Source organism: Staurois parvus, unplaced genomic scaffold (genome assembly GCF_062004578.1).
Source record: "Staurois parvus isolate SC_StPar_1 unplaced genomic scaffold, SC_StPar_1.0 ptg000077l, whole genome shotgun sequence".
Taxonomy (NCBI): Eukaryota; Metazoa; Chordata; class Amphibia; order Anura; family Ranidae; genus Staurois; species Staurois parvus.
Window position 1 is genome coordinate 3230118 of NW_028317873.1, and position 17359 is coordinate 3247476.

At 44.2% G+C, this 17359-nt stretch overlaps 1 protein-coding gene across 1 annotated transcript in view; it reads left to right on the forward strand.

The window, feature by feature from the left end:
• The first annotated feature begins 324 nt into the window (after nt 1-324).
• Nucleotides 325-17359, forward strand: part of ERP44 (endoplasmic reticulum protein 44) — a 105229-nt gene continuing 88194 nt past the window's right edge. The window contains exon 1 of the mRNA XM_089669456.1: nt 325-497. Coding sequence (XP_089525582.1) covers nt 432-497 — 66 coding nt within the window. The 5' untranslated portion in view covers nt 325-431. The remainder of the gene's footprint in view (nt 498-17359) is intronic.

Genomic DNA, 17359 nt, shown 5'->3' on the forward strand with positions numbered 1-17359 from the left:
AGCAGAGTCCTGGCCAGGGGCGGACTGACCATTTGGAAACTTGGGCACTGCCCGAGGTCAGTAGGGTGCCCCATGAGATGCCCCTGGTACCTTTTTCATAGGCCTTTTTGAGTTTGGGCAAGGACACAGGGGCCCCATGATCCCCTATTGCCCTGGGGGCCCCAGGAGTTGTCAGTCTGCCCCTGGCAGACTAGAAAGACATCCCACCGTACAGTTGAGTAATAAGTAATGCTTTCCTCTGATTTCAGACCTGTCCTCCCTCTCTGAGTGGATCTTCAAACTGGGCGGTCATAGTGGGCGGTGATGTCACCGGTGAGCCCAGTCATGTGACCCTGACGTCATCAAGCTCCTAGTGCTGGCTTAGGAAGTGTTAGCGAAGTGCTATCCTGGGGAGCTCTATGGTGTGAGGTGAGAGGAGCCGCAGCTGAGGCATGCCGACCATGAAACACGCGATCTTCCTCCCACTGACCGACCCGGCCTGTGTCCTCGTGCTGCTGGTGAGCGCTCCTCCTATACCGGCCCATTCTCTGTGGGCTCCGTGTAATGATTATATAACGGGCTGGCTGTGTACTGAGCGGCATGTCGTGTGATCTCATGGACTTTGCATAGCGGTCATCGGTAACATTGACCGACTGCAGTTTGAGGTGGAATTGATGACAGCACAGACCAGGGCTGATCTCTCCGGTGTGGCCGGGTACATGGCGGAGAACGCCGGGGGGTAGCCGCACATTACACATGAGGCAGCCAGGCCTGTGTGGGGCTCTATAACGCCCGGCTCGCTGGATTTGCATTACAGGCATTCCCCCCACAGCCTTCCAACCACGTTCCGGCTCGCTCGAGTGCTGTGTTGTGTCTGCAGGTGATTGGCTGATAACCCGGAAGTGAGAGCTGCAGCACCGGTTCTACACTCGGAAGTTTTCAGAGGAGTGTGCTGGATAGTCAGGAGGGGGGCGGGGAGAGTGACTGCAGAGGTGTCCCAGGGATGGCTGCCCCCCTTGTCCCAGGGATGGCTGCCCCCCTTGTCCCAGGGATGGCTGCCCCCCTTGTCCCAGGGATGGCTGCCCCCCTTGTCCCAGGGATGGCTGCCCCCCTTGTCCCAGGGATGGATGGCTGCCCCCCTTGTCCCAGGGATGGATGGCTGCCCCCCTTGTCCCAGGGATGGATGGCTGCCCCCCTTGTCCCAGGGATGGATGGCTGCCCCCCTTGTCCCAGGGATGGATGGCTGCCCCCCTTGTCCCAGGGATGGATGGCTGCCCCCCTTGTCCCAGGGTTGGCTGCCCCCCTTGTCCCAGGGATGGCTGCCCCCCTTGTCCCAGGGAACCTGTGTGATCTGTGCGCTTCACCTAGAATGCAGAGCTTCTTAGAAGTTTGAGCATGCCACTTGTGTTTGTGTGTACAATGGACGTTCACCTGTACAAATCCCTTTCATCCCTACAGTCCCCCACCCTCTGCAATCTGAGAGTTTATTTACCTGCTGGCCATACACATATAGATTTTCAGTGCAGCATAAAGTGATAATCTTGGCACTGTTTAGTGACCAATCAAGTGCAAAGTGCAGGTCAAGGGAATCAAACAGTAGTCCACAATGAAAAGTGCGCAGGAGATCCAGATGATCTTCAAAGTCCAGTGGTCTAGTCCGGTGCCATGGTGATAAGAATAAGATTGCGCACTCACCAGATACGCAATCAAAATGCGCATTAAGAAATATCCATTCCAGAGGACTGGGGATCCCTCAATGGTCTGGTCTTGGTCAGGTGCCCCTCACTGCCTGGTATCCACTGCCATATGTGATGCCGCCGCTCTGTGGGTATTAGTAGCTCACAAGGCGCTCCAAAAGAGGAGGCCGGAGAGTGTGATATCTTCTAAACAGGCGATGTTTATTCAAGTGAAGTACAAACAATGAGTATAGGTAAGCAAAAAAAAAACCACTGACCATCTGAAGATGGCTGCCGGGGCTCTCTTGGCGGCGTGACGTCACAAGTCAGTAGCTACAGAGTTGTGACATCCCGCCGCCGGCGCCAAGAGAGCTCCAGCTCTCCAGATCTGTAATTTAAAAACTTGTATATGCATGTTTTACGGCTGTGTGAATGAAGCCTAAGTCACCGGTCACACTGGTGCGAATTGAAATCGCATCTAATGAATGTCAGTATCTTAACCACTTCCTGTCCGGACACTTTTACCCCCTTCCTGTCCAGGGCAATTTTCAGCTTTCAGAACTGTCACACTTTGAATGACAATTGCGCGGTCATGCAACACTGTACCCATATGAATTTTTTACCATTTAAAGCTTTATTAGATAAAGCTTTGTTTTGGTGGTATTTATTCACCGCTGGGATTTTAATGTTTTTTGCTATGTAAATGAAAACGTCCAAAAATTTTGAAAAAAGTGTTTATTTTATAAAATTTTGCAAATAAATGATATTTCATCATAAATCTTGGCCAAAATTTATTCCGTTATCTTTTTAGTAAAAAAAAAAATCCAAATTAGTTTATAACCAAAAATGATAATTTTTAAACTTTTTTTACATTTTTATTTTATTTTTTTATATTGTTTTTTTTTTGTTTTTACATACTGTCACCCTTGCAGTACAGTGTCACCACTTGTGGGGGGTGATGAAGGTATTTTTTTTTTTTTTTTTTTTTACAGTGATTGCTTTTACACCCATATAGGATGTAAAAGCAATCATTTCTCTTTCTCTCTGTCTGCATTCTTGCAGCCATTGAGAACTACTGAGTGAGCTGTGATTGGTCACAGCTTGTCACATGGTACAAGCCTGTTGTGAATAGCCTTGTACCATGTGACCTCTGTGATCATTCACAGATTTCACACTTAGTAAGCAATGATGTCACAAGTGACATCTTGCTTACTACTTTGCATGTGATCACTGATTGGCCAATCAGTGATCACATGATCGGTACCTCGTACAGAGGTCCCATCCGACAATCGGTGTTTCACTGTGTCCGGAGGACACAGCGGGCACCGAATCGCAGTGCTGCGTGCTCCCAGGGAGCGCGCACAGCTAGAAATAGCGGGTGCCGTTTATGAACGGCAACCTGTCCCTGAACTGCCACCGTCCTGCCGTTTAAAAACAGTAGGCGGACGACAAGTGGTTAACATCTGTGATTTGCTGCAGCGCGATTTCTAAAGCAGTTCTTGCATTAATTTTTCTGCAGTTGTTGCGATTTCACATACATAGAATACATTGGAAATTGCACTGCAAATTGCAAGAAATCGTTGAAAATCTTCACAAGTAGCAAAGTCTTCTGAAATTGCACACAAATCTTGCCATTTTCAATCACAGCGTTGTGACCGGTGCCTAAGCTGCATTCATATGAATGTAAAAATTTTACTGATCATTGTCCAAGGATCTAAAGTTCCATAAATGATCCTTAAAACCATAAAAGTGTCATGTTCTTCTTCTCGATGGTATATGTGTATACACACTCCAACGCTTGTTGGTAGGTTATTCGGCTCCTGTCTAAATTGGCCCCATTGTGTGTATTTATGAATGTGAGTTGGGGACCTTTTACAGGGGGTGGGCGCTGTTTATATCAGGAGGGGATCTGTTCTCTGATCGGAACAGAGCAGGCTGAAGACAGCTCCATGTCCTCTGTTTATGCAAAGTGGACGCAACAGAGCAAACAGCTATATGTGAGCTCAGGTGTAAATGAACTCCATTCTCCAGATACACCCGACTGCCCTCCTATCTGATCCACTTTGACTGAGGGGAATGGATCCCCTTCTGTTTGTTTTTTTTTTTTCCCTGGAGGATCAGATTGGAGGTAGGTGGGTGTAAGCTGGCACAAGTCGTTGTACACCCGTCGCTCTATAGAGGAGAATGGTGGAATGATCGTGTGAAAGGGACCTTGGATTGTAAGCTGCTTGTGGGCAGGGATTGATGTGAATATACAGTATGTCACAGAAGTGAGTCCACCCCTCACATTTTTGTAAATATTTTATTATATCTTTTCATGTGACAACAGTGAAGAAAGTACATTTTGCTACTTCTGGATATGACGCTGAGCACTTGCACTCAACTTCTTTGGTCGACCATGGTGAGGCCTGTTCTGGAACCTGTCCTGTTAAGCCGCTGTATGGTCTTGGCCACCGTGCTGCAGCTCAGTTTCAGGGTCCTGGTAATCTTATAGCCTAGGCCAGTGGTCGGCAAGCCGCGGCTCGCGAGCCACATGCGGCTCTTTACAAGCTTAAATGCGGCTCTTCTGTGTGCCGGGCGCCCGCTCCCCTCCCTCCCCTCCTCTCCCTCACCTCCCTCCTCTCGGACGGGCGTGTGCCGGGCGGCCGCCCCCTCACCTCCCCTCCCCTCCCTCCTCTCGGACGGCCGCCCGCTCCCCTCCCTCCTCTCGGGCGGCCGCCCCAAAAGTCAGGACTCTGCAGCTGTCAGGATGTAGGCGGGGCAGCCAGGATGTAGGCGGGGCAGCGTGACGAACTCCTCTCCTCTCACAGTCCGCCCTGAAGACCAGAACGGCGCGGGAAGCACGACGAGAGGAACGCGCGGAGCAAAGGTAAGTGAATTGACACAGGGGGGACTTACTATATGGGGGATGAATTACTATATGGGGGGGACTTACTATATGAGGGGGACTTACTATATGGGGGGGGACTTACTATATGGGGGGGGACTTACTATATGGGGGATGAATTACTATATGGGGGGATGAATTACTATATGGGGGGATGAATTACTATATGGGGGATGAATTACTATATGGGAGATGAATTACTATATGGGGGATGAATTACTATATGGGGGATGAATTGCTATATGGGGGATGAATTGCTATATGGGGGATGAATTACTATATGGGGGATGAATTACTATATGGGGGATGAATTACTATATGGGAGATGTATTTTCAGTTTTAAAAATGTGGCTCTCAAAATAAATTTCAATCGTGGTTTTGGCGAGATTTGGCTCAGTTGAAAAAAAAGGTTGCCCACCACTGGCCTAGGCCATCTTTATGTAGAGCAACAATTTTTTTTTTTTTCTTTTTTCAGATCCTCAGAGAGTTCTTTGCCATGAGGTGCTATGTTGAACTTCCAGTGACCAGTATGAGAGAGTGAGAGTGATAACACCAAATTTACCACACCCGGTCCCCATTCACACCTGAGACCCTGTAACACTAACGAGTCACATGACACTGGGGAGGGAAAATGGCTAATTGGGCCCAGTTTGGACACTGTCACGTAGGGGTGTACTCACTTTTTTAGCCAGCGGTTTAGAAATTAATAGCTGTGTGTTGAGTTATTTTGAGGGGGCAGCAAATTTACACTGTTATACAAGCTGTACACTCACTACTTTACATTGTAGCAAAGCGTCATTTCTTCAGTGTTGTCATATGAAAAGATATCATAAAATATTTACAAAATGTGAGGGGTGTATTCACTGCTGTGACATACTGTATATTAAATATGTAAAGCACTGCATAAATAGACAGAGCTATATAATTACCTGTAATAAAATACATACACATGTCCTCATACATAGATTTTTGGTTATGGATCTGAATGCAGTGCATGTTTGAGTGTCTCCATTGAAAACAATACAGCTGTGTTCAGATCCGGAAGTAAAAATTGGATGTAAATTCACTTTTTAACCTTTTGAATGAGGCCTTGCTTCACTCTCTGCCTCCTTTCTTGCATAGGTGAGAATTATGTCTCCTGCTCTCCTGAAGCCTCCTGACATTTGCACATCACATATCCCAGAGTGCATCAGCTTCAACAGAGCAGGTAGAGGGGAGCAGACATGGTGGTACATCATCGGGGGGGCAAGACATGACAGCTGGCTCCCAGTAACACCAGAGAGGAAGTTATTTTGAATTTTATTTTGGGGTTTGGTGGGAGGTAATGGTATAAAAATATAAAGCTTTAGTTTACAAAGAAAAAAAAAAGTTTTTTTTTTTTATAGTTGTGGGACAGTTTTTCTTGATTTAAAAAGAAAAAAATGTGATCTCAGGAGATATCCATTACCAAATGAAGGCCCAAATTGTCCTGAAACAAGGTATTCACCTGAACATGCCAAATAGTTGCAAAGATATGTTCAGTTTTAACTTACACAAGCCAAAGTTGTAAAACTGGGTTCACTCATTAAAGTGGTTCTAAAGGCTCAAGGTTTTTTACCTTCATGCATTGTATGTATGAAGGTAAAAAAACCTTCAGTGTGTAGCAGGCCCTCCAGTCCCCCCCCCTCCAACACTTATCTGAGCCCCATCCTGATCCAGCGATGTCCATGAGAGCCTCGGTTCTCCAGGGACTCTCACTCCTGATTGGCCGAGGCAGCAATGGGAGCCATTGGATCCCACTGTTGTCAGTCACAGCCAGTGAACTAGTCAGGAGAGGGAAGGGGTGGGGCAGAGCAGCTGCGTTTCGGGAGCGTGCCTGCTGGGGTGCCCCCATAGCTTCTTGTTATGGGGTCACCCAGCAGAAGAGTGGGGCCAGGAGCACTGGAGTGGGACCTGAGAGGAGGAGGATCCGAGCTGCTCTGTGCAAAACTACTGCCAGAGCAGGTGAGCATGACTTGTTTGTTAATTTCTAAAAAAAAGACTTTCGTATCACTTCAAGGTTTGTGTTCGCTTTTGTCATTAAAGGGTTAAATTCTAACCTATGGTTTGCTTTTTACAAGCCACTGCAATGTGGTGCCTTTTGGTTGCACGCTGTATGCAGAGTGCAAAGTACTGTAGTTGGCACTATCGAGAAGAGTGATCTCCTTCCCAGTAGTGCCTGCGTAATCGGGCCCCTGATGTCATCCAGCATGAAGAGAAGCAGCATTGGATGCGACCACTGATCACTAATACTGGCGGCAGTGTTTCCTAAATCTCACTTGCATAAATGATGAGGAACTATTAATTTTAACAAAACATTTTTTTACTCCTACTGGCCACAGTCCACAAAATAGAAAAAAATTGCTGCATCTATAAAGTGCAGTTGCCTACACTCCCCTGCAGCAGCATTTATAGTCTGTTCTTGCAGGCAGTTTTAGCATTTCCTGATAGCATGATGTGTATCTCTTACTACTGTACATTCCTATTGGCCAGCAAGGCTCCCTGTCGTAGTGATGAATGATAGGAATGTGTCGTGATGGGGCTTGGTGTAAAGGTCCGGCACTACCCAGAAGTGTCAAAGCTTCACCTGTCAGGCTTGGGAGGTTGCTGCAGGTATGCGCAGATGCCTTAAGGTTCCTGAATTTCATACTTGCAACAGCAGCTCAACCCCTCCATAAATTTTTTCGGTATTAACAATATGATATTAGTTGACATTTGCTGGTAGGCTGCCTCTATTGTTTCAGTTGCATTAGCAAATAGAAGCTGGCTTGAAGTGGTTGTCAAGAATTTCTACATATATTAAAAGCAGTAGTCTTTGGATGGAACAATAGAAGATAGAGTAGTTGTACTTGTTTAGCTGCTTCAGTCTAAGCAAGTACAACTGGTTTGTTTGCAAGTGTAGCCAAGATTTAGTACAGTCAGCACTTACGTTTACTATAATTTTGTAATACAGTGGCATGTTTAAGTATGGGTATAACAGATTGTAGATAACTAGATTGTTAGCTCACAGGATCAGGGCCCTCCTTTCCCTCTTGTATTGAACTGTATTGTTGCTGTATTGTCTCCTGTTATATTGTAAAGCGCTGAGCAAACTGTTGGCGCTATATAAATCCTGTATAATAATATAATAAATGTAAAGTCATGAAAAAGTAAATACATCCCATAACAATTTTTGACTATTTAACTGACAAAAATTTGATCTTAATTCAAAAAGTACCTATTGTGGCGGTGCGGTGTCCTGCCACGGTCAAAATCAAGCTGATAACCCTGGATTCTCAACCAGGCAGGTTGAGGGGCTCCAGAGGGTTGATGTATTGCAGAGGAAACTGGCTTTTCAGTTTCCTCATTTATTCATTAAGTCTGTTTTGGGATCTGGAGCCTGGAGATTTCAAAGAGATCTGGGAGGGATGAAATCTTCAATCCTGGGACCAGGTTTTGGTAATGGCCAGGGCACTGATTGTACAGGTGGGTGCAGGGCTTTTTGTAGAGGCCTAACCTATGGTTCTGAGCTCCACCCGGGCAGACAGGAGTCAGGAGGGCTCCACCCGGGCAGACAGGAGTCAGGAGGGCTCCACCCGGGCAGACAGGAGTCAGGAGGGCTCCACCCGGGCAGACAGGAGTCAGGAGGGCTCCACCCGGGCAGACAGGAGTCAGGAGGGCTCCACCCGGGCAGACAGGAGTCAGGAGGGCTCCACCCCGGCAGGCAGGAGGTCACTGTCTTGAAGTCAGGTGGGCTTCACCTAGGAGAGGTGGAAGCCAAAAGCAGCAAGGGGCTGCTCGGGAGTATCTGTGTGCTAGTGGCTAGCTGTGTGCGAGAGCCATTTTTGAAGGAGTCTGCAGGAGACAGACGTAAGCCTGAGGAGAAAGACCAGAGGAAGATTGGTTATATCTGAGAGAGCCAGGAGGCTGAATCTTTTCATTTATATTGATGATAGATACCCCTGCGTCGGAAACCTCTTGTGTTATAGAACTGTCATTTAAAATAAAAGTGGGCTGAAACGGCCCTTAAAAAAAAAAAGCAAGCGAGTTGCTGTGTGCATTACAAAAACTCTACCATTTGAAGCGAGTTCCCACACTATAGATAAAGATCCTGCTCTATTTAGGTGCGAATGCGGTGCAATCTGAGCCATACAAAACGTATGGCTCAAATTGCACTGCACAGAAATCGCATGTGATTTGCACAGGAATGCGGTGCAGTTCCTGTACAAACCACATGCGATGTGCTGCATCATATCAGTTTGAACCCAGGCTGGTTGTAAAGGCTCAAGGGTTTTTGTTTTTTTTCATTACTTTAAATAAAAACCCCATACATTTATTTAAAAAGACATTTAATTAACAAAAATATCAACAGATGTAATAGTGGCCACGTACCACTCGTGGCCTCCAAAGCTGGTACGTCTTGTTTAGCAGAAAATGCTTTTTTCATAATGGACCACCAGTCACTGACATTAACTCTTTGATGTTTGATTCCTCTTCTATGCCAGAGTCCTTCAGTTGCAAGGTGTTTGGAAATTTCCTTGTATTTTTCTTTGCAGTTTTGAAATCCTACCACAATGTTGTAATGGAATTTACATTAGGGCTTTGAATCGGCTAGTTCCTAACTATGTTTCCTCTTTTTGGGACATTCCTTGTTGGATTTGTTTGTTTCTGATCAGTATGGTGTTAAAATAAATTTCCAGTTCATTTTAAACTATTAGATGGGTAGCTTCAATTACTTATCAAGCACATGCTGATATTATGCAAAATTCATCATAGTTGACTCTGCAAGCTAGCCAGACCCTAAGGCTCCATGTACATGAGCCTACCCTGACCGCCAGCTGCGGGAAAACGCAGATCGTGGCAAAACTGTGGTGCCGCGATTTTGCCGCATTTTGTGTTTTCCTGCGGTCAAAACGTTCTAATCCAGAATGCGATTCTTTCGTGTTCAGGAGAGGGAGGTTTTACCTCATCTAAACGCGGCAGCTCCTAAACTCTGCTAAAAGCCTATGTGTATATGGACACAGACTTTTATGGAGTTGAGTTTAGGAGCTTTGAAAAAAAATGCCAAAAGCTTCTAAACTCGAGTTTAGCAGCTGCTCGTGTACATGAAGCCTAAAGCAGCTAAGAAAACTCAAAACCATACTTTAGGTTCCATTCACATCCAGCGTTTTGGGATCTAAGGCAGCATTGCTGCGTTTCTGCCTGCAATCTCAAATCTCACTGCAATAGTGGCAAACCACACCACGTGTGTTCGGGTGACATTCACTTTGGCACCTAAACATGGTGTGATTCTGCTGCGATTGCCGCACAAAAATCACAGCAAACCACATTGCATGAAGCTTGTCGCCCAAAAGAGGCTCCTGCTTCTTTTTGGACAAAAAGCTTTTTGTGATGCGGATTGCCATGTGATTTATCCCGCGGCAATCGCAGCAGAACCACCACACGTTTAGATGCCATAAATGGCACCCGAACATGCGTAGTGTGTTTTGCCACTAATGCAGTGTGATTTGAGATCGAAGGCAGAATCTCAGTTTTTTTTTTTTGCCCGAGATCTCAAAATGCCAGACGTGAATGGGGCCCTAGGGTGTGGTGGGGCTGCGCTAGCAGATATGTTCAGTGCAGCCCCAATGCATAAACAAAGCAAAGCCTCCTGTTGACAGTTCAGGCCCAGCTACGCAGTTGTTTGTGCTAAAAAAAAAAGAAGAAAAAGTGCTGCGTACAGTACTTGTTTTACTGCAGTAAGTTGAACCATGAACTACTGCATCGCAACAACGTCACGGTGAATAGAACGCTATTGAAATGTAACATTTTAATAAAGTTCCTTTGAAAAGAAAAAGTAAATGGTCCAATGCAGTGGGATTGGCACAGTGCACCAGCAGCTGCTTGTGCAGAGCTTTTATAGTCTATATCACATTGAAATGCTGTGTCAGGAAACGAGAAGATCGCCTCGACGCACGAATCTGCACATGCGTAGGATCCCGACAAGACAGGCAGGCGGGCACTAGGACCCAGGCGCGTCTGTCACCAATGATGGCACCGGCAGGCACTAGGACCCAGGCGCGCCTGTCACCAATGATGGCATCGGCAGGCACTAGCACCCAGGTGCGCCTGTCGGCGCCGGGCAGGCTATTTAAACCAGCTCTTGCAATGCTCACATTGCCGTATGGTCTTATTCCTGTGTTCCTGTTCCTAGTACATGAGATTGCCTTTGTTGCCAAACCTGCCCGACCCGGATTATCGTGACTCTCTCCTGCCCTGATCTCTGGCTTGTCTGACCATTCTTCTGCTTTCTCCTATTTACCTGACCTCCTGTTGCTGAACCTGGCCTGTGACCTGTTTATCCTTTTGTCTGCCGATCTGTACCGTCTGCCTCCGCTGTTACCGACCTGGCCTGTCTGACTACGTTACACACTACCTCTTCACATCTGGCTCTCACTTGTTACCTACCATTGGCAAATCCACCTCTACCACAGCTGGTTGAACTCGGGGGTTGTGACCTGGTCTCAGGCTGCTTCAAGTCCATCCCCACCATCAGGGGCTCTGGTGAAACAGCAGACTGGGGCTTAGACTCCGCGCCCTGAGGGATTACGGCCTGTTGGTCGCTAGAGGCTACTGCCAGTCGGTCCTTAACATGCTGTTTTCATTTTGGGCAAAAAAGGTCTACTCTTGCTGTCGCCAAACAAGTCTGTTTGATGAATCAGTCTACAGCAGCCTTTTTCAACCAGGGTGCTGGTTTCTTTAGCGGTGCTTTGGCAAAATGTCTAAAAATTGCCCAAAACATGTCAAGCCAGTGGGTAGAACAATCCTGCCTTTAAGTTACACAAAGCCAGAGGGCACCATTACGACCTTCTACCCGCTAGTGTCCTATCAACCAATAATCTCATCAGTTGTTAAGGAGGATGTTGGTTGCCTGCACAGCATCCTTGTTTGCCCCTCCTCTGCCTCTTTCCATCAGCAGGGTTTCATTAGCTGAGTGATAGAGAAATACTGAGGGAGAAAAAGAAACGCTGGAATCAGGGGCGGACTGACAATGCATGGGGCACCCCGGGCAATAGGGGATCATGGGGCCCCTGTGTCCTTGCCCAAACTCAAAAAAGCCTATGAAAAAGGTACCAGGGGCATCTCATGGGGCCCCCTACTGACCTCATGCAGTGCCCGAGTTTCCAAATGGTCAGTCCGCCCCTGGCTGGAATACTTTGTCAGTACCAGTGTGCAAAGGTGTATTTGCTTTGGAAGAATAAATCACCTTAAACGTTGGGTCTCCTACATGTGTGGATTTTGCTACGTTCTATAAAACTATTAGAATAGTTTTTTACATTTTTAGAATGGGGTGCCTCAGGACTGTCCATAATTTTAAAGGGTGTCGTGACTGAAAAAAAAGGTTGAGAAACACTTGTCTACATACTGGTGAACTGTTATTCAAAAAACATTAACCACTTGCCGCCCTGCCACTGTAGAAATACGGTGGCACTGGCAGGCAAAACCACATTTTAAAACGTGTGTTTTGTAAACAGGGGGCGCGTGCAAGGCGCGCCGCCGCCCTATCTGTCCCGACGATCACCGCCGCGGATGTCAGTCACCGGGTCACAGATGGTCCTTAGCGGCTGTAAACAGTGACAGACAGCACAGCTGCAGCTGCAGTAGCTGTGCTGTCTGTCACTTCCTTGTCAGCTCGAGGAAGAGCTGATCGAGACAGAAGAGTTTCTCTTTCTCAATCAGCCTTGTCCCGCCCAGTGCACACCCCCGCCCCCTAGTAAAACACTCCCCTCACTCCTATAACCCTTCCCTGCAAAATAAAGTTAACCCCTTCCTCCCCAGTGCCATTAGTACAGTGTCAGTGTTTTTCTTTTTGCACTGATCACTGTATTAGTGTTTTTGGGGATGTCAGTGACCCCAGGTCAGTACCCCCCAATGTCAGAATGTCCGCCGCAGTCCCGCCATAAGTCGCTGGTCGCTGCCATAAGTCACTGATCGCCGCCATTGTTAGTATAAAAAAACCCCTAAAAATCCCATTATCTTTCCCGCCATTTGTAAACGCTATAACTTTCACGTAAACCAATTAATTTACACGTATTGGGGTTTTTTTTTAGCAAAGACATGTCGCAGAATGCATTTTGGCAGAAATTTATGACTAAATTTGATTTTTGCATTTTTTTTTACTGGACATGTTTTATAGCAAAAAGTCCAAAATATTGTGTTTTTTTTTTCCTCAAAATTGTCAGCCTTTTTTTTTCATAGCGCAAAAAATAAAAACCGCACAGGCGATCAAATACCACCAAAAGAAAGCTCAATTTGTGGGGAAAAAAAGGATGTAAATTTCATTTATGTACCATATTGCATGACCGCGCAATTGTCCGTTAAACTAGCACAGCGCTGTATAGCAGAAAAATGGCGTAAATTGCAGTATCTATACCATAGTTTGTAGACGCTATAACTTCCACACAAAGCAATCAATATACACTTATTGGGATTTTTTTTACCAAAAACATGGAGCAGAATACATTTTGGCCTAAATTTATAACCAACTTTGAGTTTACTATATATTTTTTATAGCCGAAAGTAAAAAATATTGTTTTTCTTCAAAATTTTTGGCCTTTTTTTTGTTTATAGCGTGAAAAATAAAAAGCGCACAGATGATCAAATACCACCGAAAGAAAGCTCTATTTGTGTGAAAAAAAGGACGTAAATTTCGTTTTGGGTGCAGCATTGCATGACCGCGCAATTATCAGTTGAATTAGTGCAGCGCTGAGTAGCAAAAAGAGGCGTGGTCATTAAGGGGGGTAAATCCTCTGGAGCTCAAGTGGTTAAAGAAAGATTACGAAGGCTTTTTCTTACTTACTATGCAGATTAAATTGGCGCGCTCTCTAACTGTAGATAAATGTACTTTGACACGAACTGTTTCAAGAGTTACCTGCAGATACCATGATGATATTTTAAGCTGCATGCACACTTTTTTAAGCTCAAAAACTGCTGGCAATAGCGTTTTTTAGTAGAGTTTAGAAGCGTATGAGTGTTGGCATTTTTATTAGCATTTTTATAGTACATGTAAGAAAAAAAAAAAAAGCTGTTAGGAGCGTTTTTAGCATTTTTTTTTCTGCTGGGAAAACACTCTCAAAAACTCAGCAAAAACAGAATTTAGAAGCGGAAAAAAAATTGAAGTTTGAAAAATGCTACTAGCCTAAAATAGTGTGCATGGACACGTGGAATATCACTATTCTGTCCCTCAGCAAAACTGCGTCGGCTCTGCAGCGTTCACACGCTCTTGTCCCAATGTTTTTGGTTTACAGAGAAGGCGAGAAAATGTAAGCATTGGTTCTCTGGACTTTCATCCACTAACTAGCTGATAGGGGTGTGAATGGGAAATGGGCATAACTTGCACTTGCTGCACAGGGGGAGCTCCTGCCAACCATTAGATCAAATCGGGTAATTAAATATAGTGATTAATTTGTGTTACATGTACATGAGGTGCTGAAGTCCTGGAGTTTGGTTATCATCAAAGCACCGTATGAATGCATCCTGATTGGTAATCCATTGGTTTGTGTTCCTATTGGCTAAGATAATGCTAATCAACTAAAAGCCACTCATAGTACAAGTCTACTGGTGTTTAATATATGAGTCCCAATAAGCCACAAAAAACTCTAGTGGTCTTTTAACCTCCCTAGCGGTCTGATTATGTCCATATTTCTGTGCTCAAAGCGGTACACTTTTTTTGCATGGAAATATGTATTTTTTTTTTTATTGTAGGCCTGTAATTTTTAGGAATAATTCACTGAAATCTGTCCGAACAAGAGTCTAGTAAACATCCCGGGTATGTTAAAATTTGAAACACGAAATCATAAATTATAATTTAATAAATAATCATAAAAAAAATATATAATAATACATTTAATTCAATAATATAATCAAACCAAAAACACTGAAATTTGAAATATAGCGCCAAGTTCGCACATCGCTGAGCAAAGTCGCAGAATCGTTTTCAGTGTCTGATGACGAATTTCCCCCACGAATCATTATCACTCAATTCTGCAAGTGGTTCTGATTTACTATCGCTGTTCTCTAGCTGATCTAAAACCAATTTTGACCTAAAGGGACGCTTTTTGGATGTCATGGACATTTCTCAGTTTCCAGGCAGAAAGAACAGTAAAAATGCAGGCAGGGGACAGGACAAAGCAGTAGGGACAAAATGTAAGTGAAATGGTTTGATACAGTAATGTTATACTATGTGATTTTAGTGTATTTCGTGAATGTTACTTTTTGTCATTTTCAAATTTTCCACCGTTCCGTCCCCCGTACGTCCCAACGCTCACAGGGGACGGAACCCAGATGACAGATGCCGGCATCCGCCGGATTACATTACAGGGGACACTGCAGGAGGGACATCGCGGGAGCGCAGGACAAGGTAAGAGAAGAACAGATGCCGGAGCAGTGCCGCATGGTAAGCCCGAGTGTAGCTCGGGGTTACCGCTTGTGGTACTGAAACTTTACCCCGAGATACACTCGGGAATACCGCCAGGGGGGTTAAAATAACACTCAGTGTTATGCTGGGACTTCCAGCTATCCTTGACATCATAGTTACATAGTTAGTCTGGCTGAAAAAAAACAAAAGTCCATCCAGTTCAACCATTTAAAAAAAAAAAAAAAAAAAGTTCCTACACCCACAGTTCTACAGTAGCACTAAGCCAAAGTGCTAAATCTATTATATATATTTGTTGTCCTGCTTGCAGAATCCTCTGTAAAATTGCTTCATAGCAGCACAGTGCAACACATTGTCAAGTTCTATGACCTCATCTGCTCTTACTGTGAATCCAGCAGCCATGTTTAAAAAGAATCGTGCTAATCCAGCTCGAAATTGTGCCGACTCATTCTACAACCAGCCCCCTGTGGCACCAACACCTGCAATAGTGTTTTTTTTGTTTTTTTTTCCCCCACAAAAGCTAGAAATAGGGGGAACGTTGGAATCTCTTAATGATATCTGGGTGTACTACTTGAACAAGCCTAGGAAATAAAAATATACCGTATTTAACCATTTCAATACCGGGCAATTTTACCCCTTCCTGCCCAGGCCATTTTTCAGGTTTCAGCGCTCACACTTTGAATGACAATTGCGCGGTCATACAACATTGTACCCAAACTAAAATGTTATCATTTTCTTCACACAACTAGAGCTTTCTTTTGGTGGTATTTAATCATCACTGGGGTTTTTATTTTTTGCTAAATTAACAAAGACCAAAATTTTTGAGAAAAAAAACACGTTTTTCTTTGTTTCTGTTATAAAAGTTTGCAAATAAATAATTGTTCTTCATAAATTTAGGCCGAGATGTATTCTGCTACATGTCTTTGGTGAAAATAACCCAAATTAGGATGTATTTTTTTAGTTTGTAGGAAGGTTATAGAGTTCACAAACTATGGTATAGATCTGAAAATTGATCAATCCTGAAGTACTGACAGCCAATCTAAGTTCTTGAGGTCCAAGAATGTCAGAATAGTACAGATATCCCCCAAATGACCCCTTTTTGCAAAGTAGACAGTCCGACGTACTTCATAAGAGGCATGGCGAGTTTTTTGAAGTCGTATTTTTGTTTATCATTTTTCGGAAAATGAAAAAATAAAAAAAAAAATATATATTTTTTTTTTACATACTGTCACCAGTGCAGTACAGCGTCATCATATAACTGGCATGGTGGTGATCAGGGACACTGACTGGTGACAGTGTGAAAAAAAAAATATATATTTTTTTTTTATTTTAAATTTTTTTATTACATTTTTTTTAATTTTTTTTAAGATTTTTTTTTGTCATATTTCACTATGTCCAAAGTGGTACAATGTTAACATAGTAACATTGTACTACTTTGGGGAAGTGTTCGGTATTTTTTTTTTTTTTTGTTTACACAATTTGCTTATAGCAAAGAATTACTTTGCTATAAGCAAGCATTTACCTGAATGACATCGATTCATTCAGGTTTTTTTTTTTGTGCTTAGCTGTGATTTGGCCACAGCTAATCACATGACATGTGCATGTGACCTGCTGTGACCATTCAGAGCTAGGCACTAGTATACAATGGATGGCATGAATGAAGCCATCCATTGTATACAACTGTCATGTGACCTGCTGTGATTGGTCACAGCAGGTCACATGGTACCGGCAACGGGGGTCGGTACTCAGATCTGTCATCGGCCGTGTCCGAGGTACACGGCCGGTGACAGATCGCGGCTCTGCAAGCGTGCGAACTGCGCATGTGCGGGAGGATGCCATATGGCGGCCTCCCGGATAGGTAATGCACTTTTGCGGACGCCATTCGGCCATAGGCCGGGCGTCAAGTGGTTAAACATAAATCTAAATAAAGCCTACTTTGTCCTTCCAGAAATGCACGATATGTTAGGGTATATTGCAAATGCTAACAATTGTGAGGTGGGAAACAGACATCACAGAAACAAAAAATAATGCTCTAGGTTTAAGGGTAGAAAGAGGGAATAAAGGTTCTGATAGTCAAGGAGTTTGTAATTTGGATAGAAGATGGACATTTTTGCTCTTCCATATGTGTCGTATTCGATAGAAGTGCTTTAAAGTTTTTGACCTCTTTTGCGTTTTCATTATTTCTGCATATATGATCAAACACGCGATTTTGTTTTTCTTTAGTTAATAACTCGATTAAACAATTTTATGCTTGTTTACTAATGAAAATTACCCAAAGTTACAGGTTTGTATGTAACAAAAATATGTGAACGTCTTGTATTCTCAGTTTGTTTAAATGCAAAAATTTTCAGTTCACTATTTCAGTTAATAGGATGATTTGAGTGTGTGAGAGCCCTGCCTTACTAA